The sequence below is a fragment of the Lygodium microphyllum genome, chromosome 9, assembly GCF_053477565.2.
Source record: "Lygodium microphyllum isolate KBCC chromosome 9, Lygodium_microphyllum_v1.1.10, whole genome shotgun sequence".
Lineage (NCBI taxonomy): Eukaryota > Viridiplantae > Streptophyta > Polypodiopsida > Schizaeales > Lygodiaceae > Lygodium > Lygodium microphyllum.
Window position 1 is genome coordinate 149,876,758 of NC_141143.1, and position 26,989 is coordinate 149,903,746.

At 43.1% G+C, this 26,989-nt stretch overlaps 1 protein-coding gene and 1 pseudogene across 1 annotated transcript in view; one reads left to right on the forward strand and one right to left on the reverse strand.

Annotated features, from left to right (window-relative positions):
• The window catches only part of LOC148031708 (uncharacterized), a 192,586-nt gene that overhangs the window by 123,444 nt on the left and 42,153 nt on the right, over window positions 1-26,989 (forward strand). Inside the window, exons 3-4 of the mRNA XM_087685277.1 lie at window positions 13,468-13,608; window positions 20,357-20,443. Coding sequence (XP_087541403.1) covers window positions 13,468-13,608; window positions 20,357-20,443 — 228 coding nt within the window. The remainder of the gene's footprint in view (window positions 1-13,467; window positions 13,609-20,356; window positions 20,444-26,989) is intronic.
• LOC148031709 (uncharacterized) lies at window positions 25,324-26,652 on the reverse strand (annotated as a pseudogene).

Consider the following 26,989-nt stretch of genomic DNA (forward strand, 5'->3'; position numbering starts at 1 on the left):
GTGATCTTTAATGAAACCGTATTGATTTGGATGAACCAAATGCGGAAATAGTTTGTGCAATCTGCTGGCATAAATCATTTTTGAGAAGATTTTGTATAAAGAGCCCATAACAGAAATGGGTCTCCATTGTTTCAAAGAGATAGGAGAGGGAACCTTAGGCAATAAACGAATGATTGCAATCTTCTAGTCTGAAGGCATGACACCAAAATTCCAAACTTGTTGACACAGGTGAGTCAATGGATCCTTCATCCTCTGAAATATCAGCCTCCATTAAGGCTACCCATTTTGGCTGAGCATGATTACTGACCAGACAATGATTTATAAAAATCTACACACATCTAAATGATGGATGCAGGATCTATCACCATAGCATCTTGCTCATTCGTCAAACGCACAATATTTTCTCGGGCTTATTTCTGATGTAATCGAGCAAAGAATTGATGAGATTGATAGTTATTGTCGTGCAAAGCTTCTGCTCTAGACAGCAATTTGTATTTAGCATATTCCCCTTCCTGTAAAGATTGAACTCGGCCTTTCAACCATTCAATGCATGTACACAGAGACAATGAATGGGCCAACAAAGATTGCGCATGTAGCAATTCAACGCGTAAAAGGGAAGCATGCTGAATACCATACTATCAGGATAACATACGTGCATTATCTCTAAACACAGCCTATGCTTCCATCCCTTGTGATAGGACCCTAGAACAAAAGGAATCAATTATTTGTTGAATACATTCCAGAAACTCATTTTGTAGGAGAAAGGATTGATTGAAATGAAGAACGAGCTAGGAGAGCCTTATAGGCATGAACTGGTCGGTGTGTCATTTCCAAGTTCAAAGGATAGTGATCAGACAAGACATGCTGTCGCTCTACCCACATATCAATGAGTGTAGGGAGAAAAGAATCACTTCGACAAATATAGATCCTATCCAGTCTGGCCCATGTGTTTGGATGCTGAAGAGAACGATAAGTATATCCTAATTGAGAGGGATGCATCCAAGACCACATGTCCTATTTCAAAGACATAGCTGTTAGAGCATTGCAAGTGTGTCGCTTAGGATCATCCATAACCGAGTGCTGTGAAGTCTTTTGATCCAGAGATGTACATGCATTAAAATCACCCATTACAAAGCCTTGACGAGCCATAGCAAGGGAATGGAAGTCATCCCAAAGCTGACGACGTTCATGCGCAGTAGAAGCAACATATACATCTACTAGTTATAAAACCTCTCCCTCGTATAGGATTTCCAAAATCATAAATCTGCCTTGATGGTCCTGAGAAATCAAAGATGGTTGCAATGAAGATCTGAAGGCGAACATTACTCCAGATTTATGTGGAACATGACCACTAAAAAAGACAGGATAATCCTTATATACATAAGATGATCCTGCCAAAGCATGTTGTTTATTCTCCACAACACAAAAAACATCCCAATTGCCAGCTAACACAACTTTCCACAACCAAAACTGCTTACTATCCAAAGAAATACCTTTAACATTCCATAAAGCAATTCTCATGATGGATCATAGAGAAGGAAACTACTGAACCGCCACTTTCCCTTTCCCTTTTACATTAATTGCTTTGGCTGCCTGAAATCTTTTCATCTTGCTTCGAATCACATCTACCAGATTTTCTCTTTGCAAACTAGCAATCGAAGTATGAGAAGGAAGCTGCTGTTGTTGAGCACGGAAAACTTCCCGAGGAGGCACCAGGCTCCCTTGCGAATCAAAGTCCAGAGCAATATTAGAAACCCTTTTTTCATTTGCACCAACTACAGGTTGAGGTTTCATATAGAACCCCCCATCTCGGCGTTGAAAAGTGTAAGTGATAGTTTGGAGAGCTGGGTAAATAGGAGTTGATCAAGGCTCCTGTCTAGCATTACAGCGAACCATTGTAACCCAAGAATTATTGTGAGGAGACAAGTTTTGACCCATCGAAAGCGATGCATGCTGAATACCAGCTTGAGAAGCAACCTTCTTTCCATCTACTTGTCCCTACTGGACAATTGGCTCAAAAATGGCTTTAGGTTGCTGAACCATCTACTGGGGAAGATGGTCATGCCTATCGAAATCAGAATCCATAGACCAGTGCATTACCTCTTGGCTTCTATCACATTTTGAAGTGAAATGTCCCAATTATCCACATCTGAAACAATGTTCAGCAAATGTGTCCTATTTCAGCTCATAAACCAAAGTTTCCAACCCTGGAACCTCAAAACGCGGGCGAGGTTTTCCTGTATCCCAAAGCATACTTGCCCTATTCCTATTACGGGAGGCCAATCGAGGCTCCACCAACACCTCACCAAGAGATCTCAAAACCAATGGAAGAAGTCGCCAAATATGTGTAGGAAATCAACCTCCTCGACCCAAATTGGATATGCCTTCCTAAGTACCTCCTAAAACTCCGCCATAGGCCTCCATGGAACCGTATGAACTAACTGACCATCCATGAACAATGGGATACGTATGAGCACACATTTTTGGGGAGCAGAAGAGAACCTCAAAAAAACCCCTTTGAGCCATCATAAATCTTTTCCACAAGGGGAGCCTGCCCTTGCCTTGAAGCATCATCTTGACACATCTCCACATTAACAAGCATAGATTGCAACCATGCACGGATTCTAGTGATCAAATGACTCCTTCCAGTAAAGTAAAAGATGGCTGCCCTTTATGGATGGTAGCAAACTATTGTAGAACAATCTCTCACTGACATTCAGTCTTACCCGGGTTAGAGTAGGTCGTCAGATCCTCGTAGTTAGATGTAGAGCAAGGTGCCATAAGAATGTTAGACCAGGTTGTCGATGCTACACAATTGTGCTGGGACAGAGTGCGAGCAAGGCAGAAGAAGGACGTAGCACGAGCAGGGCAGAAGACGGGCCTCTAGAAGGCAAGGGCAAGAGAGTAAGTGTCGGGCAGTGCAAACGGGACACTGCGCTGGTCAGAGGCAAGAAATCAGGCGGTGTGTGTAGGATAGGTAAACAACGTCGTAGGTTAGGGGAGTCACATCCGTCCGTAGATAGGTAGGCACATGCACAGGTCTGCCATCGCTCCTCCAACAAACCTCTCTCTCTCTCTCTCTCTCTCTCTCTCTCTCTTTCCCTCCTCCCCTCCCCCTAAGTTGTAAACTAACTGAATGGATGAGAGCTAGCCCCAAAACGTTTTCTTAGTTTGCATGGGTATTTTTGCCAAGTGACAGCTTTCTTAACCCATTTTTCAGTATTATTCAGTCATTAAATTCATTTTTAGAGTGAAATAATCCTAAAAAATAATTTCAATCCTTTTGACCCTACCCAAAATTAAATGTGCCCATCCATAATTAAATTGGCTAGGCCATTGTAACTTGGAGTGATCCCCAAGCTCTATTGACCCTTAGACTAGCATTAATTAATTAATTAATGCTAGTCCCTAGTATTACCACCAACACATATTGGCCAAATAACTATCCTAGGGTCAAAATTGATACCAACTGATGCCCAAAGCCCAATTGGCATAACTTATCATAACTTTTGCATTTAACACCTATTGCATTCTTGGGGTCCTTGGCCTTTTACCATGAAATAACTGCCATGTGCATCACATGTGCTAAATAACCTTGCACATTTGATTAATAACTTAATCAAATGTTATCAACAAGATTAAAGCATCTCAAAATTCATGTCCTTGTGACAACACACTAGTTAGTCACCTCTTTTGGGCACATCGCTCAAGTTACCATACTAGAGAATTCGATGCCTCATGTAGCACTTAGTTGCCTTCATTTCTATTTGTGCTATCCAACTATCCTCCTTATCAAGCCATCCATCCATTTGCATCAGCCAAGTGTGGATAAGACTCGTTTTGATGGTTCTAACTTTATTGCTAGGTCTAATTTCATATATTATGTCCTGCATTCCCAAGGATTGTGGGAGCTTGTTTAGGGGCAGGAATCCGGGTTTCACTCGTGTTGGCTCTCATATGAGGTGATTTGATCTGGGAAGAGCAAAAATGCTATAGCTATGGTCGAGTAGATATAGAATCTTATGCTAGAATTTCACTCTCATCTCCAACACTTTGATGCTACATTTGAGTATTGGGCACGTCTAGTCGACTGCTACACAACTTCCAATTGTGCTCAACTCATCAACCTTGACCATGAGTTCTAGGAGTTGAAAATCATTGAGAGGGATGATTTGACTATTAAATTGGTTGCGTAGTGGCAATTGCTTGCTAAATTCACCACCATTGGCTTACTCAAGTTAGTTGATGATCCACTTTGTTCATGAATAAATTGCCCAAAAAATACTTAAATCTTATCTGGTAAGTTATATCATAGTCCCTTCTATCCTTCTTTTATGAATTTGAGTATTAGCTAGCACATCATGCTCGGTTGTTTGATTAATTTCATAAGAAATCTTTTACGAAATCTTAATTTTCATATTCAGTAGGGGCTTTGACTTTTTAAAAGGTGAAACAAGGTGGTGGAAAGAACAACACCAAGACTAAGTTGGGTAGTGAGAAGCAAAGTAACTCCCCTCCAAGATTGAAACCAGGTTGGAAAAATGTCCCCAAAAAGAATAGGTATTGTCACCATTGTCAAAAGGCTGGCCATTTTGACGATGAGTGTCACTCAAAGGTCAAGGACAATCCACTCAAGACATGACTCTCTTTCCCATCTAGGAACTTGAGCACCTCAAGTGAGGGTACTTTTGCCTCACCTCCATAGCTAAGAGGGATAGATCTATTGCTTACATGGTTTGCTGATGCCACTAATATGGGCTTTGGTCCTAAGGTACTCCTTGTCTCGATGACTCCCCTTATAGTTGTCATCTACATTGATTGTGCATCCAAAAGCAACCAAGTCCACTTTTCCTAGAGACCCTTTACTCCAGTGGATTGAGGAGCTTTCCTTTGATTTAGATGTTGGCAACATTGACTATAGTCCTACCACATCTCCCACGTGCATATTTGTTGATACTTGCAAGACATGCACTAGTCTATTTTCTCTCTTTCATTGCACATTTCTATTCTTACTTTCCTACCTCTTTAGCATGCTGTCCTTTTGGTAATGGAAATGTCTTCACACCACAATACACCGCACTCATAGGTACTTTTAATGGGTTGAGGTATATGTGTTTTATGGTCTTATGGGGTATTGTTTCATCTAACTTGTCTTTTCAAGGTTGGACTAACCCCTACAGGACCTATCGGTTGATCCATGGGGAGACTTGGATTGTTCATCACTCACAAGTACTTTTAATGGATTGAGCTATACAGGTTTTATGGTCTTATGGGATGTTGTTGCATGTGACTTGTCTTTTGAACTTGGGACTAACCCCTATCGGGCCTATCGGTTGATTCGAAGGGAGACTTGGATTGTTTAGCACTCCATAACTTGGTTTTCCTTCTTTGATGGGGCTTCATACTTTGGACCAGCATGGAGTCTTCTCCTCCCAAGGCCGAGGCCTTGTCTTCCTTGAGGCGATCTTGAAGGCCATTGATCTCATAGTTTTTCACCTAGACATTTATCTCACTGTTTTTCTTTGTGATTTCTTTTTGTTTTGTTATGTGTTGGATCTGACCATCCCTTTCTATTCCCCCTTTGGGGCATAGATACTTAATAGGATCCCCCCCTCAAAAAAAAAGTTGAAAGTGGTTCCATTGCCTTCGAAGGTTCCTGGTAGACCATTGCGCAACCGGAACACCCTTTGTCTAATGCCTTGGCCTCTCTTGGGTGACCCTTTGGCCTCCCAAGGTAACCATTGCCTGTGTAGTCTTGCTAGGTCATTGGCAGTCAATGTGCATCGTTTGTCAAATGCCTTGATTGCTTTGTGGTAGGATGCCTTGGGGTGATTATAGGTTGAGCTTTGTGTCGTAGTCCCTTCTTGGTTCCAATTTTGGGATTGAGAGGGTGTGTGGAGCTAAATAATGCATTATATACTGATTAGGTCTTTATTGCAACCCCAAAACATGCATAAGATTCATTAAATGATTGCTTTCCAAGAGAGTGTTTGTGCTGTAAAGAAATGCTTGACTATAGAATACAAACACAATTGTACGACAAACACACAAACTGATAAAGGGACACAGTTAGGGTTAGGGTAATGTAGAGACAATGAACACAAAAAATGAATGAAATCTGAATAATGAATTACTATGCTCAATGCAATAAACACACTATGGTAGGTGAAATACTAACCCATGAACTCCCGTATCTCTAGAACTAGGACAAAGAGTATGAGTAGAAGATGTGCAGTACTATGATGGATCCCAAAACACAATAGGCAGCCTCCAAAGATGTCTGGTAGCAACAAACACAGCTTTGTGATGGCTAGATCAGTGTGACAGACGGGCAATTAGAGTAGGACAGCAAATGCAGCAAGTACCAATGATGTGGCAGTTGGGTGATGTAGCAAATTGGGTACATGCAGCAATTTGATGACGTGGCAAGTTGGGGTGGCTCCAAGAACAACAAAATGCAGCTGTTTGATGACGTGGCAATGTCGGCGCCTCTAGAAACATGAAAACACAGATCTATGCTGGTTGTATAGGCTGAAAACGCAAATGGCAATCCACATGGCAGGAAGTGGGAGCCAATTAGGGTGCAAACAGTGGTGGCGTGGTTGGACTGCTGTAAGTCTGAGAATAGTCATGAACAACAGCAGAAAAGTTGGAGAAAAGGCACGTGATGATAGGAAACAATGGGCAGTAGCTCGAATTGAGATATCGTCAACGAATGGGATGTGGACAACAGAGAGAAGGTACTTGCAATTTGCAAAAATGAGATTAAGATTGAGTGGTTGGCAGCCTATCTATTGATAGATAGATGGTCCTCCCAAATTAGGGTTAGGTTTATGGGAGAGACACTCTTGGAATGCATTTCTTTTTAAAGAAAGTTTGGAAAATTGATTAATTAACCTTGTTTTGAGGTTGTTTGATATGGCTAATCAGCATGTAATGCATTGTTAGTCCAACACCCCCTCTTAGGTCCAAAAGGGGAGCCAAAAAGGAACTTTACAAGCCCAAGCCCATATATTTTTATTTTCCCCATTGCCGCCCATCCCAAAGTAGCAAGGGTATGAGAGAAAGGGTGCACATTGGTTGCCTAGTGGCCTACCGAGACTAGAGAGGGGATGGTTATCTTACCAAGGAAGCTCAAGTGATCACTCCAAAGAGGCCAAGGCATCGGACAAAGGGTGCTCATCGCCTAGTGATTGGCCTACCAGGTCGTGCAAAGGTGGATGAAACCACAATGGACATTTTTTTCTTTTCTGGTTTTTTGGAAAGCTTTTATCTTTGATTTTATTTAGCATTAGGTGTAGGTTTCAATCAGTGTTTGTTTTATTGTGTAATATGTCTCCCTAAGGGAGAATAAAGGGATGATAAGACCCAACAGATTGCAAAATAGACAAGCTATTCTGACCACTATCAGGTGTCAGTGACGAGGAAATCTATGGGGGGATATGCGATGAAGTAGAGAAGATAGATGGAAGCAAAGCGACACTGCCCTAGGAGATTGCTATGCGAGCTGTTGTAATTATGGTGAATCTAGAGTTGATCACTCTTTAACTAAAAAGGGGATAGATGTACACAAACGCATGTTTACAAGAACAAAATGATAGTGCATGGGGTTATACAAGAGGCAATACAGATTAAAATGCTCACGCCAAATGCTTTGCAACGGTGCCATGTGGATTGTGCCTTTGTGGGGAATTGTTCACTTGCCCAAGCATCCTTTAATAATCATAGTTATCCAAAGGATGCAAATAATGATACAATGTGCAAACGGCAAATGCCTGTGAAGCAATGAGGAACCAAAGTCTTGCCACCCTCAAGAGAAGAAGACCGCCCTCTTACTATCGGACAGTGAAAGAAGTAAGTATCCTCCTTTTCCCAAGATGTCGATGTCGATGGGGAAGGTAAGAAGCACTCAAGGAAGAAGAGTGAATTGCATTTACTACTGAAAACCTATGAAATGAATGGTGTACAAGGGAGCCTCAGGAAAGGAAAGAACTCATCGTTAGGAGAAAAAGACTCCTTGTTGGTTGAGAGTATAAAGCCCCATCCAGGAAAGACTCCTTACTGGTTGAGAGTATAAAGCCCCATCTAGGAAAGGCAACTGAGAAATGCCGAATGATCCAAGTCTTTGCTTGGATCAAGTAGTAGGTCTAGTAAGGGTCAGTACCAACCTGCAAAAGATAAGTTAGGAGAAAAAATACCCCATAAGACCATAGAACATGTATAGCTCAACTTCAATGAAAAAGTGCTTGTGAGTGCAATGGGTTGGTATTGGAGATGGTCCCACTACCAAAATGTAGGCATTGTAGGAATGCGTAGTGGAATAGTGAAGCTAAACTAGAGCGTGCCTTGTAAGAATCAAGATATATACAAGTGGGAGATGTGGTAGATTGATGGTCACTGTTGTCGTTTCTGAACCGGTGAAAGACTCCACAATCCCTTGGATTGAAGGATCTATAGGGAAAGTGGGCTCAATTGCTTTTGGGTGCGCACTCAATGTAGAGAGAAACTCAAAATGTGAAGGGGACTCATCTAAGTCTATCTCAAGGAAGACAAGGAGTGCCTGAGATAAAGGTTAAAACACAAGTATGAGCGAATATTTTTGACAACTCCTGGGGTGAAGGAGCAAATGGTCTAGCCACCATGTGAACAATGGATCTACCCTATTGGGGTGAAGAATGACCTGTTCTTGGTTGTGGAGGCGGGGCAGAAGGCGCCTCACCTGATATGCTCGAGGGAGGAGTCTTGGATAGACTGGCCTTGCCCTTTAAATGATAGCGATCGTCAAAGTGATTGGCCCTTTGGCAATGCTCACAATATTCGTTTCTTTTTTGAATGTCTTACCAACCCGGTTTCAACCCTAGAGAGATGCTACTTTGTGTCTCATTACTTAGTCTTGGTGTTGCTCTTGCCACCACCTTGCTTCCATTTCTGAGAGGTCAACTTTCAAGGCCCCCTTCTTCGAAGAGGAAAATGGGGAGGTCTTATGAAATTGATTGAATATTTGAGCATAATGCTTAGTTGAAACTCAAATTCATAGAAGATGGGCATAGTCGGATGGGCAATGATTTTAGATAAAATGGAAATATTTTTAGAGCAATTTATTCATGAAATAAATTAACTTGATCATTTGGTGACTTGGGTAACCCAGTTGTGGCAAATTCAGTGATATGAGTAATCGTCCATACTTAGCCTACTTCATAGAAAAATTATCCATCTCAATGATTGTGAACTCTTGGAGCTCATGGTCAAGGTTGATACGGGTGGGTATGATCACAAGCCGCATAGGATCAATGAGATGTGTCCAATGCTGAGAGGCAAGATCAAAGCTTTGAAGTTGGGAATGGAATTCAAGGATAAGACCTTGTATCAACTCGACTATGGCTATGACATTCTTGCTCTTTAAAGAGCGAACAACTTCATATTGGAATCATAGGCTAGGGTTTTTGTCCTTAGACAAGTTCCCATAATCCTTGGCAATCTAAGACCTATTGCATCAAATTAGACTAAGTGGTAAAGTTTGACCTGCTAAAACGAGTCTTATCCGTAAAGAAATGCTATGATGAATGGATAGTTGGTGGGGGATAGGTGGGTGGCATAGGATAGAACTAGGTGGGACTAGGTGCTACATGTGGCATTAAAGTGCTAGGCATGGTGACTCTAGATGTGTGTCCCAAAGGAGATTGATTAGTGGATGGTCTAGATGGTGGAAAGGTGTAGGATGGCCCACTTGGTAATGACATGTCGGCAAATTGTGTGGCCACCTTTGAGATGGGAGGGTAAGTAAGGTGGGGCTTAAGCACGTGGGTGGAGTAACCGTATGTATAGGTGCCTATGGATGGTTGGATTGGTGGATAAATTCCCACCACCAATCCATCTCTACCACTTGGTTGTGCAAAAGCAAAGGACCTCAAGGGATAGGATATGCCTATGTTTGAAGATCCCCTCAATGTGGTATGTGGTTAGATAGGTGGAGTCTAAAAGGGGAATTCAAATGGTGTAAATGATAATGGCGATATAGCGGAAGAAGTGCGGGGGGATGGGTGGGGTTTGAAGTTGAGTTGTAAATGATGTGGATGCAGATACATCAAATCGATTTTGTTGATTTGGTGATGAAAATTGAAATGATAATGATGTAGAATGCATAGAAAAGGAAACACCAAAATCATTCCGACTTTGAGAAAGATAATTCAAAGAAGGGAAAGGAGAGGAAGAGTAACTACTCTTTTTCTTATAATCATCTCTTTGTGCATTGACATACAAGAATGGATCTTCAAGAAGACTTTTTCCACGATCAACAAATGGCACTCTAACTTCATCATGATCTTTAGTAAAATGTTGCAGCAGAGGAGAAGCAAAAAGAAAGAAGTGACAAAAGTAGAAATTTATGTACCTTGCAACAGAGTAGATGGAATAGTGTGAAAGAAAGAGACATATTCTTAATCTCTTTCTCCAACAGGGGGGCCCATCCTTGATGGAGGTCTTGACAACTCTTCAACATCAATGGATTTATATGCAACATGTGATGAGAAAGAATCAATTATATCTTGATTGAGTAGCTGTGTCGAAATGCTTTTTTTTTTTGTCAAGCTCTTCGATCTTCTTGGCTCAGTGAGCCATGTCTTCTTAACTTTGTGAGCTATGATCAGTTGTAGCTCGTCATTTGTAATAGGATAAGGGATGGTTTCTCCATGATAGTCAATTGCATTTGCACTTGTGTTGAACCTTGTGGGATAGGTTGTGGAACCCACTCTTGCTCAGATCTCGATAAAGGCTGCTTTGAAGCCAAAGTTGGTGTGGAAGTGCTCGATGTCATCTTTCCTCTGTAGTTCTCGTTTTTGAAGGCAGAGCTTTCGGATCAAGGGCCTAGGTTTATTCAAACGAGTACTTAGCTTTGATACCATGTAAAGAAATGTTGGACTATAGAATATAAATACAATTGTATGATTTTTGCATAGACTAATAAACACAGTTAGGGTTGGGGTAACGTAGAGACAATGAACATTAAAATGAATGAAATCTGAATAATCAATAAGTACAATGCTCAATGTAGCAAACACACTATACTAGGTGAAATAGTGACTCTTGAACTCCCTTGTCTCTAGAATTGGGGAAGAGAGTATGAGGAAAAGAGTGTATCGTACTCCAACACATCTCGAAATGCAGCAAACAACCTCCACAAGATGTCTCGTAGCAGCAAACACAGCTCTGTGATGGCCGGATTAGTGAGATAGATGGGTAATCGAAACAGAAGGACAGCAAAGGCAGCAAGTACTGATGATGTGGCATCTAGGCAATGCAACAAAACTAGTAAATGCAGCAATCTGATGACATGGCAGGTCAAGGCAGCTCCACGAACAGCAAAGCATAGTTGTTTGATGATGTGGCAATGCCCGCGGCTCCAAGAAGAACAAAACGCAAATTTGTGCTGGTCGTACAGGCTGCAAACGCAGATGGACTATGTGGCAGCAGGTGACAGTTGATTAGGGTGCAGACAGTGGTTGCATGGCTGGACAGCAAGCTGGAAGACTGAGAATAGTCATTAACAGCAGGAGAAAGGTTGGACAGTAGGCATCTAATGGTAGGAAACATTGGGCAGCAGCTCGAACTAAGATATCCTATGTGAACACGGTGTGGACAGTAGAGAGAAGGCATGTGCAAGCCGTAAAAACAAGATTGAGGATGAGTGATGGGCAACCTATCTATTCATCGCAAATTAGGGTTCGGCTGATGGGACACAAACACTCTAAGAACCTATTTCTTTTTAATGGAAGTTTGGTAAATTGATTAATTAAACTTGTTTTGGGGCTGTTTAATGTGTTAATGAGCATGCAATGCATTTTTAGTTAAACATGAGCCCGATAAGCCAAACCCTAATTTGGGAAGATCGACTCATCTATAAATAGGAGGCAACTTGTCCACTCAGCCTATCTTGTATTTTTCAGGTTCTCCTTCAACTGCCCCCCTGTGTCTCCACTGCTGTCTACAGCTCTCCCTGGTGGATACCTCAGTTTGTAGTGGTGACCATCTTGCATCAGCTCATGGTGATGTGTCTTCATCCCTCTTGACCTTGTGTTTCCTGCAGGTGGCAGCTTTTCAATCTGTCCCTACTGTTTTCAGCTATCACCAACAGTTAAAGAGTCATGAGACACTTGCGTTTGCTGCTGCCAGCTTACCAAGCCTGCATTTACAGCCTACAGCTATCACCTTCACTTCTAGGGGCAGCTGACCGCTGTGTTTTGCAGCTGGCTGCCAGCTGTTTTCAAGTTCCAAATCATGTGTAGCTTGCTTCCCACCGTACAGAGTTGCCACTGCATGTTCAACCTGAGCTCGGCTCTATAGATCTGCGTTTGCAGCTGCTGATCACTTCCAAAGGCTGCCTACTGTGTTTCCAGATCTATACAAAGTATGATACACTCTCCAATTCATACCCTTTGCCTCAGCCGTTCAGAGACATGAGAGTTCGAGGTGGTGTATTCACTCTCCATAGTGTGTTTATTGCATTGAGCATTCTATCTATTCATTTTTCATTCATCTTTTGTGCTCATTGTCTCTTAGCTACCATAGACCTATTGAGGTCTTTTATCAATTTGTGCTTTGACGTATGATTGTGTTTGTATTTTGTGTTCATGTATTTCTTTATAGAATGGGGGCCTTAAAGTAGCTATCTGCTATGACTATAACTCTTGCCTGTTCCTCCAAACCAAAACAAAAAATGCAACAAATTCATCTTTTGTGCTCATTGTCTCTGAGCTACCATAGACCTATTGGGTCTTTTATTAGTCCGTGCTTTGTCATATGATTGTATATGTATTCTGTGTTCATGTATTTCTCTATAGAACCGGGGCCTTAAAGTAGCTATTTGCTATGACTATAACTCTTGCCCGTTCCTCTAAACCAAAACAAAAGATGCATCAAATGATTCATCTCATGGCCTTATTCTTCTTTCTATCCACCTTTCATACATATTGGGTGTAAAGTCGTGTCCCACTCTTGTGTTCGAAGCTTGGATTTGGCCATGATTCAGCTAATCTTCAACACGTCTGAAGCTCTAGAAGTACCTTGCATGCAATTCTGCACACTACAAAATTGCCGGCATTGTGAACTTTATACACACACTCATGTAAGTTTTAGTCTAGATGCACATATTTCGTGGCCTTGTTAATGTACTAAATATTTGAGTTCAGTGCAAAGATTTTGCTTGGGCAAGAGGATGTTAGGAAATCACAGGTTTTTAGCTTTGCCAGAAACAGGCTGGTTAGCAAAAGACGTGTTTACAGAGAGGAGCCTCAATCTGATTGTTGCAAACTATGCTCAAACATGGGTTTAGCCTTTGGAAAAACATTTATCTGTTAATATTTGACTCTGTTTGGCTATTTAACTCACACATTACTTGTTAAGCATGCCAATTTATTTCAGCAATGTAGTTTGACTACTCACTATACCATTATCTGGTTTTGTTTGGTGCAGCTTAATACATGCATATACAGTTGCAAGAGATATGAAGGGTGCGGTAGCTTGCTTCAATGAAATGATGGAGGAACACATCAAACCAACTATTGCAACTTATTGTACACTTATCTCCGGATTTGCCAGAGATGGCAATACAGAGTAAGATTGCAGCTTTTGATGGAGTCCAATTATCTGGAGTGCCGTCAGTGGAGATGCCATATATATGTTTCAATTTGCACAAAGTCGATTGTTTAGGAATCTCCCTACAAAAGCGTCTAGTCTACAGTTACACATTACGTTTTTCACTCAAATTGAATCGTTTACTTCAGAACATAGAAGTATTTTGAGTATCTCTAGCTGCTTTTGCCTGTCAATTTCTCCACCTGAATAGGGGCTTACCAATCAAGGACTTTGAGACTCCTGGAAACACGTTCAATTATCTTGCAAGTGTCAATAACATCCTTATGAATGGAAGTATCTCATTGGCATCATTACTTAACATGGGTGATTGTTTGTTATGTATGCTGAGTTAGCATGGTTTAGGTGTTTGTAGTGCAGTGAGGCTTTGCCCTTGAGTATGTCTTGTTGAGAAAAGGATCAAAGTATTGCCATCAAAATTGGAAAGCTTGAGTGTCTTCTTGATCTTTGATTGGTGGGTTTACATTTTTACTTGTTTGATCGTAAGTGGGAGACATGAGAAGAAAATAGTTCTTCTTTGCCTTTTCTTATTCTGAAAAGGGGAAGGGAGGGGGGACTGGTGGGTCCTTCCCATCTAAATGCTGTGTTCACATATCTCCACCTTCCAGAAGAAATGTTCCTTTCGAGTCTGTGTATTTGATATGGGAAATGCTACGACTTTGGAGTTGGAATTAGAATTTTAACTGATTCTAACATTGATGGTCATGCAATATTCCCCTGGGATTGCCACTATAATGTCTGTAGTGTGAGACTAGAATTCTTCTATCGTGGGATCTATTCTATATCAATGGCTTGTGCTTTAACATTGTAATGTTTACCACTCAATCAAGGGTAATGATTGCTATTTGTTTGCAATTTTAGCCTTAACTGGATGATGGTCCAATAAGTTCGGATGCTTATACTGCAGTTTTGGTAGTGGTTTAGGGCAGAATATCTATGCCTTTAGCATGCTGTTTCTAGGCACACTTGAAGCAGGATTTGTGGTTGTAATTGTGTCCAAGGATATATGCTTCACTTATCAATCTCAGCATTATTTGCCACTTGGGCCAGGGTGAACAGAATCTATTCATGTCAACAAGTTTTTACCAAAAGTTGGTAAGATGTGGGTACGGAAGCATCATATGCTTGCATTTGAATGGTTGCCTATATGCAACAACTAGTGACACTCTTTTGTAACACTGTTCCTCTTTCAGGTCAGTATGGGATTCACACTGCATCTGCTGAGAGGAGAGTTTAAATTCTTGCTTATAAATAATAGCTGGTTTACATGCCACATGTCAGGCAGGTGTGCATTCCCAGATTGGACAACAGCTATTTGACTAGTTTGTGAGTTAGATGACTGCAGTTCAAGATGCCTAATATATTTCTTATGCATTAGAAACTCTTGGTTTCAATCCTAATCATAATGAGGCCACAACCACGAATCTTGAACTTCGGGATTTAGAACCATGTGTGTCAGTTTTGCAGTTGCTACCAGAATCTGATGCTGTACTCATTCCCTTGAATTGATTTATGGAGAATTTCAATGGCAATTTATTTGATTTGTGGACAAAATCTTCATGGTCGGGCATGGCAAATTGAGTTGCTTGTGCGACCAAATGTCTTCAGCTTCTGGATCCTCACAGTGAGTTGGTGCCACTTCCCTGCTCTTCATGCCAATGCTTTGTGCACGTGGAAAGTGAACTTAAGCAGTGGGAGTCATCCATCATTAATTCATGTATGTTGAACCATGACTGCATCTTTGTTATTCCTATTGGTGAATATGGCTTTCGCATGCTGGCAAGATGGTCTCTTGTACATTTGATTATTCATGAAAGTGCTGTTCTCTGGGAATGGACCAAATGAGTCAGGAGCATAGAAGATTTGAGGCAAACAGGCTGCCGCAGCATTTGCCACCATAAACCTTGAATTCAAGTGTTTCCATGAACGATGCCCTGTTCTTCAAGGAAAAACCTGGCTGTGGAGACTGAGGGCTGGTATCCAACACACCTAAAACAACTCCTCCACCCATTCTTTTCAGAGTGATTCCAGGAGATCCAAGAGATGCAGAATTGCATAGATCCTTTTTCCAGAGAGATTCTCTCTCTCTCTCTCTCTCTCTCTCTCTCTCTCTCTCTCTCCACCCTCTTGTAATTCAAACCCTAGGAGTCCTTTCATCTTGTGTAGCTCATGTAGGTCTAGCCATGGTCCTTGTTTGCATATCCACATTGTAGATCAGTACGCGAGGTCCCTCTCTTTCTACTCTCACTTGAATTCTTGTTCACTTCCTCCCACTTTGCATGGCCATATAGGTCTTGTTCAATGCATCCTTCCTTTTCTAAGGTTCTAATGAGCTTAGCTTTTATGCCTAGATTATATCCCTAGTCTCCTATTGTCACTCTCTAGTAGTACCAAGGTCTTATTTTCTATGAGGGCTAGGAAGCAAGTAGAGCATGTGGTTATAGAGGAAGAGAGCATGGAGCAAGGAGGGCAAGTGCAGATGGGAGGAAGGGTCATAAAGGAACTAAAGCATGCCTGAATAGGAGGGTAAAGGCAGATCGAAAGGAGTGGCATGGAGGAAGCAGAGCATATCTACATAGGACAAAGCTGTGGTGATATGCTAGGGTTTGCAAAAGAAAACATTGAGTGTATGTCGACCATGATTGAAACATAGAGAACTCAAACACAAATGCAAAAACGCAAAATGCAAAATGCAAAATGCAAAAAACAGAAACACAGAAGGAGAACTCAGAAGTGAATGAACAAATGTTGTAAATGAATAAAAGAGTGTACAAGATGCTCAATGGGTGAGCTATTCAACAGGCAGTGGCTATCATGGGAGTGGGTTGAGGGAGAGGTTGATTTGTGTCATCCAATGGAGATGGATCATAAGTGCTCTAACCACCAGTTGGAGAAGGGGTTGATGAAGAAAAGTGCTGTAAATGCAAAAATGACCTATTGTAGATGAAGATGGTGTGAGCAAGCTAGGGAAAAACGCAGCCTGTAGGAGTCGCCAAGCCAAAGCGCGATAGCTGGAGATGACCACGGCAATAGGGTGAATGAGATGCAAAAATGACCTATTGTAGATGAAGATGGTGTGAGCAAGCTAGGGCAAAATGCAGCCTGTAGGAGTCGCCAAGCCAAAGCGCGATAGCTGGAGATGACCACGGCAACAGGGTGAATGAGGTGCTTGATGGATGGAGGCTAGGAAGAATTGGGGTAGCTTGCAAAACAAAGGATAAGAGTGAGTAGTGGGTAGCTATCTATTTATAGATGAGTCGATTCTCCCAAATTAGGACTTGTCATAGAAGACACAAGCACTCTCTAGGAAAGAGGTCATCTAATGATAATTTTTGGTAATAATCATATTTTGGGGTTGTTTTAATGAGCTAATTAGTTTATAAGGCATCTTTTAGCTCAACATCTCCTCTTAGGCCCAAAACTAGAATCAGAAAGGGATTGCAAACATAGCTCAAGTGCGTAATTACCTCGAAGTATCCCATCCCAAAGTAGCTAGGGCATTGGACAAAGGACACATGTTCATTTGCCCAATGGCCTACCAAGACTATAGAGGTGATTATTTTCTTATCTTGAGAGCCCAAAGGGTCACCCTAGAGAGGCCAAGGTATCCGACAAAGGGTGCATGTCCACTACCTAGTGGCCTACCAAGGCCAGCAAAGGCGATGGAAACAACTTCGAACTTTTTTCTTTTGTTGGGGGAGAGGGGGGGAGTACTTGTGCGGCCATTGGGGGAAAAGAAAGGAACGGTCAGATCCAATGCATCACAAAAGGGACGAGCTATTCCAACCACTTGTGGGCGTCAATGATGAAGTATAAAGTTGCAATGATGGTAAAGGAACCAACAACAGAAACAACTCAGGATTTGCTTAGGGGTGATGTGCACAAAGAGATGCAAAGAGTAATGATGCATGATGAGAATGCACATTCTTGTGCTGTTGAGTCACCTACTTCTTTGAAGGACTCGCCGAGTGGACAAGAATCACCTACCAACTTAGACCGGGTACCACCTTCCCCAATGGATCCTAAGCAAGGACCATACTGTGACGTTGATGTTGAGTCCCCATCCACAGCTAAGGGTATTCTACCCACACCAAAGTTGACTCCAATACCAATTCCCAAACTAACTTCAACCCCTTTTGGTAGTGGTAGTCCCACTTCAAGGCAGTTGAGAGAGGGTCTTTCCCAAGGAGGAAGGGCCGTCTCTCCACTCCCTAGTATCAGTATTCATTAGTGCTAGCCACTAGTGCACTAGATCTTGGATCTCCACCTCAGTCAATGCCTTATGGCATCTTTGATTGGTTCGGTCATCATCTTTCCCTAGGCTAGATTCTTAGGCGTGCTAGATCATCCTTAGGAACCTTAAGCTAGTAAGACTACATTTTCTTCAGGTTTAGGTCTAATTTTACTTTTGCAAGCCTTGCGCTACATACTTATCTTTCTCAATTACTTCCACTACATTCTAAGACTCACTCAACTCTCTCTTTCATTTAACACAACATCCAAAGCATCTCAATATGAAGCATCTAGTATGCACTATCTAGGTGCTTCTCAACTAACACGAAGCCGTCTCCGGAGGTTGAGATTCGAGCTTGCCTACGCCGCTTTGTCAGCACAGGCGCCATCTACGGATATTGGATATGGGCATGTTTTGTGTATGAAATGGCTCATTCTCCTTTGGCCATTTTGACTAAGGGGTGTTAGTTCTACCTTCATTATTAGACTATATTTTTCATCATGATTCTCAACACCACATGAAGACCGACATCACGTTTCTCTTTCTCCTTTGGCCTTGACATCCATGCTTGAGAGGGGGTCCCTACCCTTCACTTGGTAACTACAAGTTTTGACATTTCTCTTGAATATCGGCCTCCCTTCCCCATTGTACCTACCTTTGCATTGCATGATCATCATCATCTTTGTAAAAGGGCGCTTGGATAAGTGAACAATTTCCCCCATTAAGAACACCAAATTTGACTCACGCAAAAATGGATTGTAGGAATCTGCTAGTGGGCTTGATTGTGAAGAATTTGAACTTGTAGCCGCGTCCTAAGTGGATAGTCTTTCCTCAACTCAGAGGCGATTAGTCTTGTCTGTGAAGTGCTCTAATTGAGTTGTACCTTATAAAGGTATCTACTAGTGGATTGTAGGAATTTTCTAGTGGTCTTGATTGTGAAGAGTTTGAAGCCGTGTCCTAAGTAGGTAGTCTTTCCTCAATTGAGTTGCACCTTATAAAGGTATCTTCTAGTGGATTGTAGGAATTTGCTAGTGGTCTTGATTGTGAAGCCATGTCCTAAGTGGGTAGTCTTTCCTCAATTGAAAGGTGAACTTGAGTTCTCTAACCACCAACCTGAGCATAGGCTGATGAAGAAAAGTGTTGAAAATGCAAAGCAACCCACTATAGATGAAGATGGCATTAACAAGCTAGGGAAAAATGCAGCTTGTAGTAGTCACCAAGCCAAAGGGTGATAGTTTGAGTTAGTCCAGGTAGATCTTGAAGAGCATAGTTCTCTAGTGGATAGTACTAGTAGAAGTAGTGGTCTCTTTCTTTTGAAGTGTTTGTTGTGCTTTGCATTCACAATGAATTTAGTGGCACTGGGTGATGCATGGGATAAAGAGGAGAAGAGTATAAGTTACTGAGGGAGATGGGTCTAGTGGTTGAGTTGGGAAGAGCTGGGGTAACTTGAAAACAAGGGATCAGATTGAGTGGTGGGCAGCCTATCTATTTATAGATGAGTGGATCCTCCCAAATTAGGGTTTGGCTTATAGGACAACTCTCTTTAAGAACGCAGTCATTTAATGACACTTTTGGTAATAATCTTGTTTGTTTTGGGGCTGTTTAATCAGCTAATCCATTTATAATGCATACTTTCAGCTCAATAGAAGCGCCATGAAGCAAATAGAGCATGTTCACATAGGAGAAGAGTCAATAGTGTTGCACAAGTATGGGAGAAGATAGGATAATAGTGAGGAATATATGTTTGACTTGGTGAGAGAAAGGTAAATAGAGTCCATGCTGAGGAAACAAGTTAAGATTATGGCAAACCGTAATGGTCCCATAATGAATTAGTGATCATGTATATTGTGCTCTTAGTTATAGAAGCAAAGCTCAATACCACTTACACAACCAAAATCCATGTTTTTCGACTTATTTGTTGGAGTTTCAATTAGGGTTTTGATGTTCTCTTTGGAGGTATGAGAGATGGTTTCAATTGATTGTATTTTGTTTCTAAGTATCTCAAATCCCTTTCCTTGGTGCTTTACACTGGTGATCGTGTATATTGTACTCCTACTGATAGAAGCAAAACCTAGTACCACATGCACAACCAACATCCATGTTTTTTGACCTAATTGTTGGTGTTTCTATTAGGGTTCTGCTGTACTCTTGGGAGGTATGAGAGATGCTTTCAATTGATTACAATTCGTTTCTACATTTGTCTTTAACAAGGACATGATTTCTAGTTCTAAAATTCAATAGGTGGAAAGTAACCAATAGTTTAGCAGTGTGAATGAGATTACGCGATATCTACATGGTTTGTGTGTGTACATAGCTTTCCTGTTGGTGTATTTTTGTCATTTTTCAGGTCTTTTGTGCCACTACATCCATAAGCTGCCATAAAGTGCATAAGCTGTAAACAACATATTTCCTAATTCATAAGCTGTAAAGAACATATTTCCTGATTGAGCTTTATGTCTTCTGTCTTGTGGGAAGAGGTGCAGCACTATGGTTTCAGGAGGCCAAGAAGAATGGGTTGTCTTTAAATACAATCACTTACAACTCAATTATTCATGCCCATTGGTATGTGCTTCACTGAAAACACACCTTATTTCAAGTTAGGCTCGTCTATTTAATTTGTAAGGAAGCTTTTTTGTAAGAGTCTCGCAAAGTATTGGGAATTCGTTATCCACAAGGACATTAACAAAGTTTATTCAAATTCATGGATGATTTAGATTTGTAAGATTTATGAAGCTTGTGAAAAGCTGTCTTGTGCGTGTATCATTTTTGAAAACAAGTTTTGAATTTGTCAAAACTTTTAACTTGAGGTCTATGTGCTATAGCTTAGTACTTGTGATTGTGAAGCTTGATGATTTAATCTTAATTGCTCTACAAATACGTTTTGTCAGAAAAAAAAAAGCTTGAGGACATTTGTTCCGAAAGTTTGATTTCCATAAGAAACGACATTTAAAGAGTTCATACTGATTGAGACCCTCAAAGAGGATGTGTAGCTGTGTTATTTTCTTGCTTTGAAGATTGAGGATCTGGAAGTATTGCCAAAGCCTGCTGATGTCACAGACATTTCCAGTTTTGAGGAGTTCTTAGGACAACTTTTGTATGCCTTGTCTTTTGTTACATGTGTAATATACAGCAGATAATGAAAGAAAATGCACATGAGCTGTAAACAGAAAATGAAAGGACACTGTAATAGTAATTCACTGTGAGAATTAGAATGCAGTGGTGGAGTGCACTAGCTCCATACTCCACAGGTTCCCTCCTCTATACCAAGAATTTGCAAGTACAAATATATGCATGTGGGCATTCCAATGGTGGGATGACCTATGAGAACTAGGCAAGACAATATCCAAATAAGCAATAAAGAAGTTGCCTAAATTAGGCCTTGAGTGCCTTCCAACTTGTGAAACAACCACTTTCAACACCCTCCCTCAAAGTACAAGTGACTAGTCAAGGGCCAACAATACCAACGATGCACCCTTAATACTCTAGTTGATCAATATTTGTGGCTAGGGAGGACAATTTATGTGTAGTCTTTTTTTTTTCCCTGTAAAATATGACTGATTATATTACTAAAAAAAAACTGATTACAATGGAGTACTCATGCTCAACAGACAAGCTGGAGCTGATGAATGTCACAGATATATCATATATACAAGCCTCTCAAGGCGGTCTAGGGGGGATGGGGGCAAGAAGCCATGGAGGGGGGGTGTATCGCCATCTAGGGCTGCTTGCCTGCATCACGAAGAACAGGTCATGGCCACCCCAAGTGCGCATGAAATGACATCAGAGCTCCTGACGAGCCCTGGACTCCCCCTGCACTTGATCCCATCGGCCTTGAAGGGAGTGGATGATGGAGGTCTAGTGCTTTGCTAAGGTCGCCTGTATTGAACGTCTCTCCCCGCCGAAAGCCACCTGACACTGCGCCTTCCAGATATGCCAACCAGTAAGACTCCCTATGATTTCCCATACCTCAGAGCGGTCTGCTGTGGACTGCAGTACCTAGCGGATAGGTAGAGTCTCTAAACCCACCACTGTGCACGACCCTGCCTCGATAATGAATATCATATCCTGCATCCCGGCCTCATACAGAAGGTGATGGCCCTGGCTGACCGCTTGCCAGCAGAAAGCTCCCCAAGAGATACATCCAAGGCTAGGTGCTATGCGGCGAAGGATGCGGCATACTCCTCTCCACACGAGCTGTGCCGCCTCACACGACCAAAGGCAATGCTTTGGGGTTTCCATAGACTGCTGTGTGCAGCGCTTACAAACTCCCTCCTTCTGCATTTGGGCAAGCCAGCTTCCCACAGCCAAGCCTCCATGTGCCACTAGCCATAAAAAATACGAGACCCTCCTCGGCCTTCAGCTGTTCCATAGGCGGCACCGGAAGGTCCGTCGGAACGGCTCCGTGATGCTGTGCTTCGCCCAGTGCTTGCTACGTGACGGTGCCCAATCCATATTCTCCTGCATCAATACGTGTCTGCCAATCTTGGCGGTGTACTCCAGGAACCTCGGTGGCTTCTTGGCGACCACAGTGGCCGGCCAAAGCCACTCTTCCATATCCCACTCCAGCTCATCAAGTGGCCTTTCTTTCTAGATCCATAGGCGCCAGTCCTTGAGCTCCTACCAAAAGACCAAAGGGTCCAGCCGCCATGTCTTCCCCTAAAGGCCAATCACCTGGATCCTCTTCCATGAAAGGACAGCTATCCCCTCGTCTTGCTGCCCTCTGTCAAGAGCCAGATGCCCCCTTCTTGCACTGTGAAAAAGGTCCGAGGTGGAACGCCACCCACTCTTCCTGCCACCTGTAGGGGGATGCCTGCTGGTGAAAACCTAGCGGCCCATACCTCCTGGGGCTCTGTCGGCTCTCGTATCGGGGGAGCAAGCCACTAATGAGGTATTGCTGCGTCTATCTCCCTTCTCCTCAGCTCCACTCCTCTCTGGCAGCCTGATACTTGCTGTAGCACCTCCTCGTCCGCCATCTTGTACACCTCCCGCCATGTCCTGATGGTATGAGCCGGGCCAGCCTCCCAACCAGCCCACTGGATGTGGTGGCGCTCGCCAATCTGTGCCCCTTCCCAGTCCCTGACCTGGGGATTCCAAATCACCAGCTGACGGTCTATCTCCTCGTGGCAATCTGGGGGGCTCTGGATTACGGCCTTACGGAGGCCTTGCCACACGCGGAGCAAGCTGTGTAGGAAGTGTGATGTGGGGGGGGGGGGTGATCTAGGTTGACGTGAAGATCCATCTTAGGGACGGCCTCCACTCACCGCCAAGCATTCATCTACAGTCCTGAAGACCCTCCTGCAATAGGACCTTCCAGGTCTGCCCTCCGGTGTGAGGCCGCGGACAACTAGCTTGCCCAGGAGGGCCATACTCTAATACTTTGGGTCTATGATCCCAAGCCCTCCCTCTGACCGATGTCATATGATGGTCGCCCACGCCACCTTGGCCCTGGAATCTCTGGAGTCGTCTGACCCGGACCAAAGGAAATTCCGCACTAGGCGGCGAAGCTGCATTACGCAGGAGGAGGAGAAGCACCAACATGAGGTGATGTACCAGGCCGTTGCTAGGAGGACGTGGTTAACCACCAGGGCTCGACCGGCTAGTGAGAGGCGAGCTGTGCTCTAGTAGGTTAGCTTCCTCTAAATAGAATCGAGGACTAGAAGAAACTGTTGGGCGGGACTGATGTTGAGTCCCACCTGGAACCCTAGGTACCGGACGGTCTGTCCTTTGCTCACCCATCTAAATCCTTGGTGGACGCCCCACTCCGTGCTAGAGTCCGGGTCTGTGAGGAAATCAACCGACTTTCGCCAGTTGATTTTTGCTCCCGCTGTAGAACAAAATGCCTCAAGAGCCAGCCTCACTCTCTCCAGCATCAACTCGTCGTCCTCTATGTAGAGCACTGTATCATTTGAATACTCTGAGTCTAACAACTCGGTCTCCTCTCTTACTGGAAGTCGGAGGCCACATAATCTGCTCATATGTGACTTGAGGAAGTGAGACATCACCTTTGCAAAGAGAAGGAACAGGTACGGGGTCAGGGGGCAGCCCTGACGGACCGATCTCTCTAGCCAAAACTCCTCCCCTCGTCTCCCTCCTATGAGAACCCTGCTGGTGGCCAATCTGTAAAGTGTGGAGACCCCGCAAAATCCAAGCCTGAGGGAAACCCAACCTCACCATTGTGCCCTCTAGAAAATTCCAGTCCACCCTGTCATAGGCTTTCTCAAAATCCAAGAGTAGTACGGCTTGTCTCTGCCTACTGTGCTGGGCCCACTTTGTCGCCTCAAAGAAGGTGAATACATTGTCCAGGATGCTCCTATCCTAGACAAAGCCTGTCTGTGTGTCATGGATGATGTCTGGGAGCACGGGGCGTAGTCGCCTACCAATCATCTTTGCCAACGCCTTATAGGCCACTAACAATAAGGTGATCGGTGTCCACTGGGAAAGCTCCAACCGGTCTCCCCCTTTGGGGTGAAGACTGATAAGGCCTACCGAAAGACTCCCTGGTATCTATCCTGAAGTGAAAATATCTTGAAAGGCCATCAGTAGGGGGTCCTTCACCACTTCCTAGAAGGTAGTGAACATAGTTGCCAAGAGTTTCCGAAACGGCGAAATGGAAACGGGTGGGAAACGACAGAAACGGAGTTTCGGTCCCCAGAAGAAACGACGAAAACAATTTAATGGGAAAAACATGTAAAATATAACAAACTAAACAGTTTCATTAACCATTGTATACAATTGACCTTCCAAATCCAAAGCAAAGATGAATATCATTTGATTTCTCCCACGGGCCACTCGGCCCTCTAGAGTCTTCATAAGTTCATAGACTCTTAACTATAGTCCACAACAATCAATTATTAGAGAACACTAATCAATTTAAAGTTCAAGAGAGATTGCACAGTACGCATGCACTTGCCACCATCCATGTGTGTCTCTATCATTTCAAAAAGAAGAGTACAAGATACTGTGAACATGTGCGATCATGCATGGATAGTGGATCATGAAAGAAAAATACCAAAAAGGTAAAGAGTTAAGGCTCAAGCCTCGATACAATCATAAATAGCTGAAATGTCTGAAACGTGTCTGGAATCTAGACTCTGGAGTGACTACTCATCATCTTGATCCTTGCCCTTTGCATCACTAGCAGATGCACTAGAAGAAGTAGAATCTAACTCAGAATGAGAGCTCGTAGAAGAGAGTGAGGCTGCAACTGCTGAAGTGCTAGCGCCATCCCATCACGAAGTGGCCCTCCGTGAAGCTCGTGTGTGATGGGCAGGAGCTGACATCTCCTCATAGAACATGGTGTAGATGTCCAACTCCTCACTAGGAATATTTTGTATGTCTTTCACCTTCTCTATGTCTACCTTGTCGACATTCACCTGGCGAGGTTCAGGAGAGGTAGAGGTGTGCTCCTAATGCGCGATGGATGAATACTAAGTACTTTAAAGCTAGAGCCTCAGCCTAGAAATTACTAGGGTAGGTGTAGATGCCCCATATTTCTCCCACCAAGACACAGGCTGCAACTGTCTCTCGAAGCTGGGCTGTCGAGCGACCAAAGGAGAGGCTATGGTTACAAAATAGGAGAAGCTCATCCTCAACCCTCGTGACCATATGCAAATCTCCGTCTGCCCACTTCTCAAAGTACTCCTGAATACCGTTCTCTAGCTCATCATCAGCAGACTGATCCTCACTACGCCATAGGGGATGCAATACATGTGCAACTGCATGGATTGGTCTATGAAACCAATTCCATCGTGTCTTCCATACACATCGAAGCTCCTTGATCCTGGATTCAAGATGGGCAATCGAAGCTACGATGGATAAACATAAATTTGCAAACCATAAATGATAATACATGTTTGCATAAACCATAAAAATCACTTACTTTCTATGAGGAAGGCAGGTATTGTTGTCCAAGGCCTCTCCAATCTTATCCATGTACTCATAGTGTAGCCCCATGGTGCTCCCCTCCATATCAGTAATGCGCAATACAAAATAGATGGGTTGGATTGATTTCACTAAGGCTTCAACCTCCTCCCACCATCCTTGATCCATTACCATCCGTGAGAAAGATATGTGTTTTGCATCTTGGCTATCCTCCAAGCACACCACTCTTAGGACACCGCTGTGCGTATCAAGTCCTTGCACACTCGCACAAGCCTCTCCACAACAATAAACATATATGCAAACCTTGTGCTTGAGGGCTTGAGTAGCTTTAACTCACTCTGTGAATGGTAGATACTTTGCACCTTAGGCCGCTTTGTGACAAAATGCACCATGGACTTGGTTGTTGAAAAATTCCTGTCAATCCAATCTAACTTCTCCAAGTCCTCCATAAGCAAGTCCAAAGAATGAGAAGCACATGGGGTCCACCTTATCTTCGGAAACTCAACCTCAAGCATGCAACCCATGGAAACACAATGGGACCCATTGTCTGTGACTACTTGAACCACATTATCTGCCCCTATCTCCATGATTGCCTCGCGTATATGCTGCCAAATATATGAGCCAGTGATCACTGTGCCAGCCACCAAAGCATCAATGGCCCTCAAGAACATTGTCCCCTTGCAAGAGGAGACTAGAATGTTATAGACACTTCGTCTACGTACATCAGGCCACCCATCACACAAGATCGTGCAACCATACTTCACCCAAGTGGCCTTTAATGGCTGCAACTGAACCTCTATGCGGGGTTTCTCATTTTTAAGCTCTTTTGTCCGAATACCCTCATACGATGGCCCTTCCCACTCACATCCAATGCGGCTGACAGCCCTCATGGCTGATTTCCATCTCGACGTGCGCAAGACATGGAAAGGAATGGCACACTGAATGAATAATTGAGTGAGCTCTCTAGTGGCCTCTGGAAGGGCTTGCTTTTGAATACCGGCTTTGATACTAGCACCCTGTAATGAACCTTTTGTTGCCTGAGGTGTCCCGCGTGCTCCACCAGTAGAACCCCCTGTATGTGCACCACTCATTGGGTCAGTCTCTGAAGCTCCTCTACTCCTCTTTATAGGACCTCCTATTGCTGAAATTTCATCATCTCCATGGTTTCCTTCTCTGTACTAGATGCACTTGTAAGAGCCAAGTGGTTGAGCCTCCAATGCTCCATGG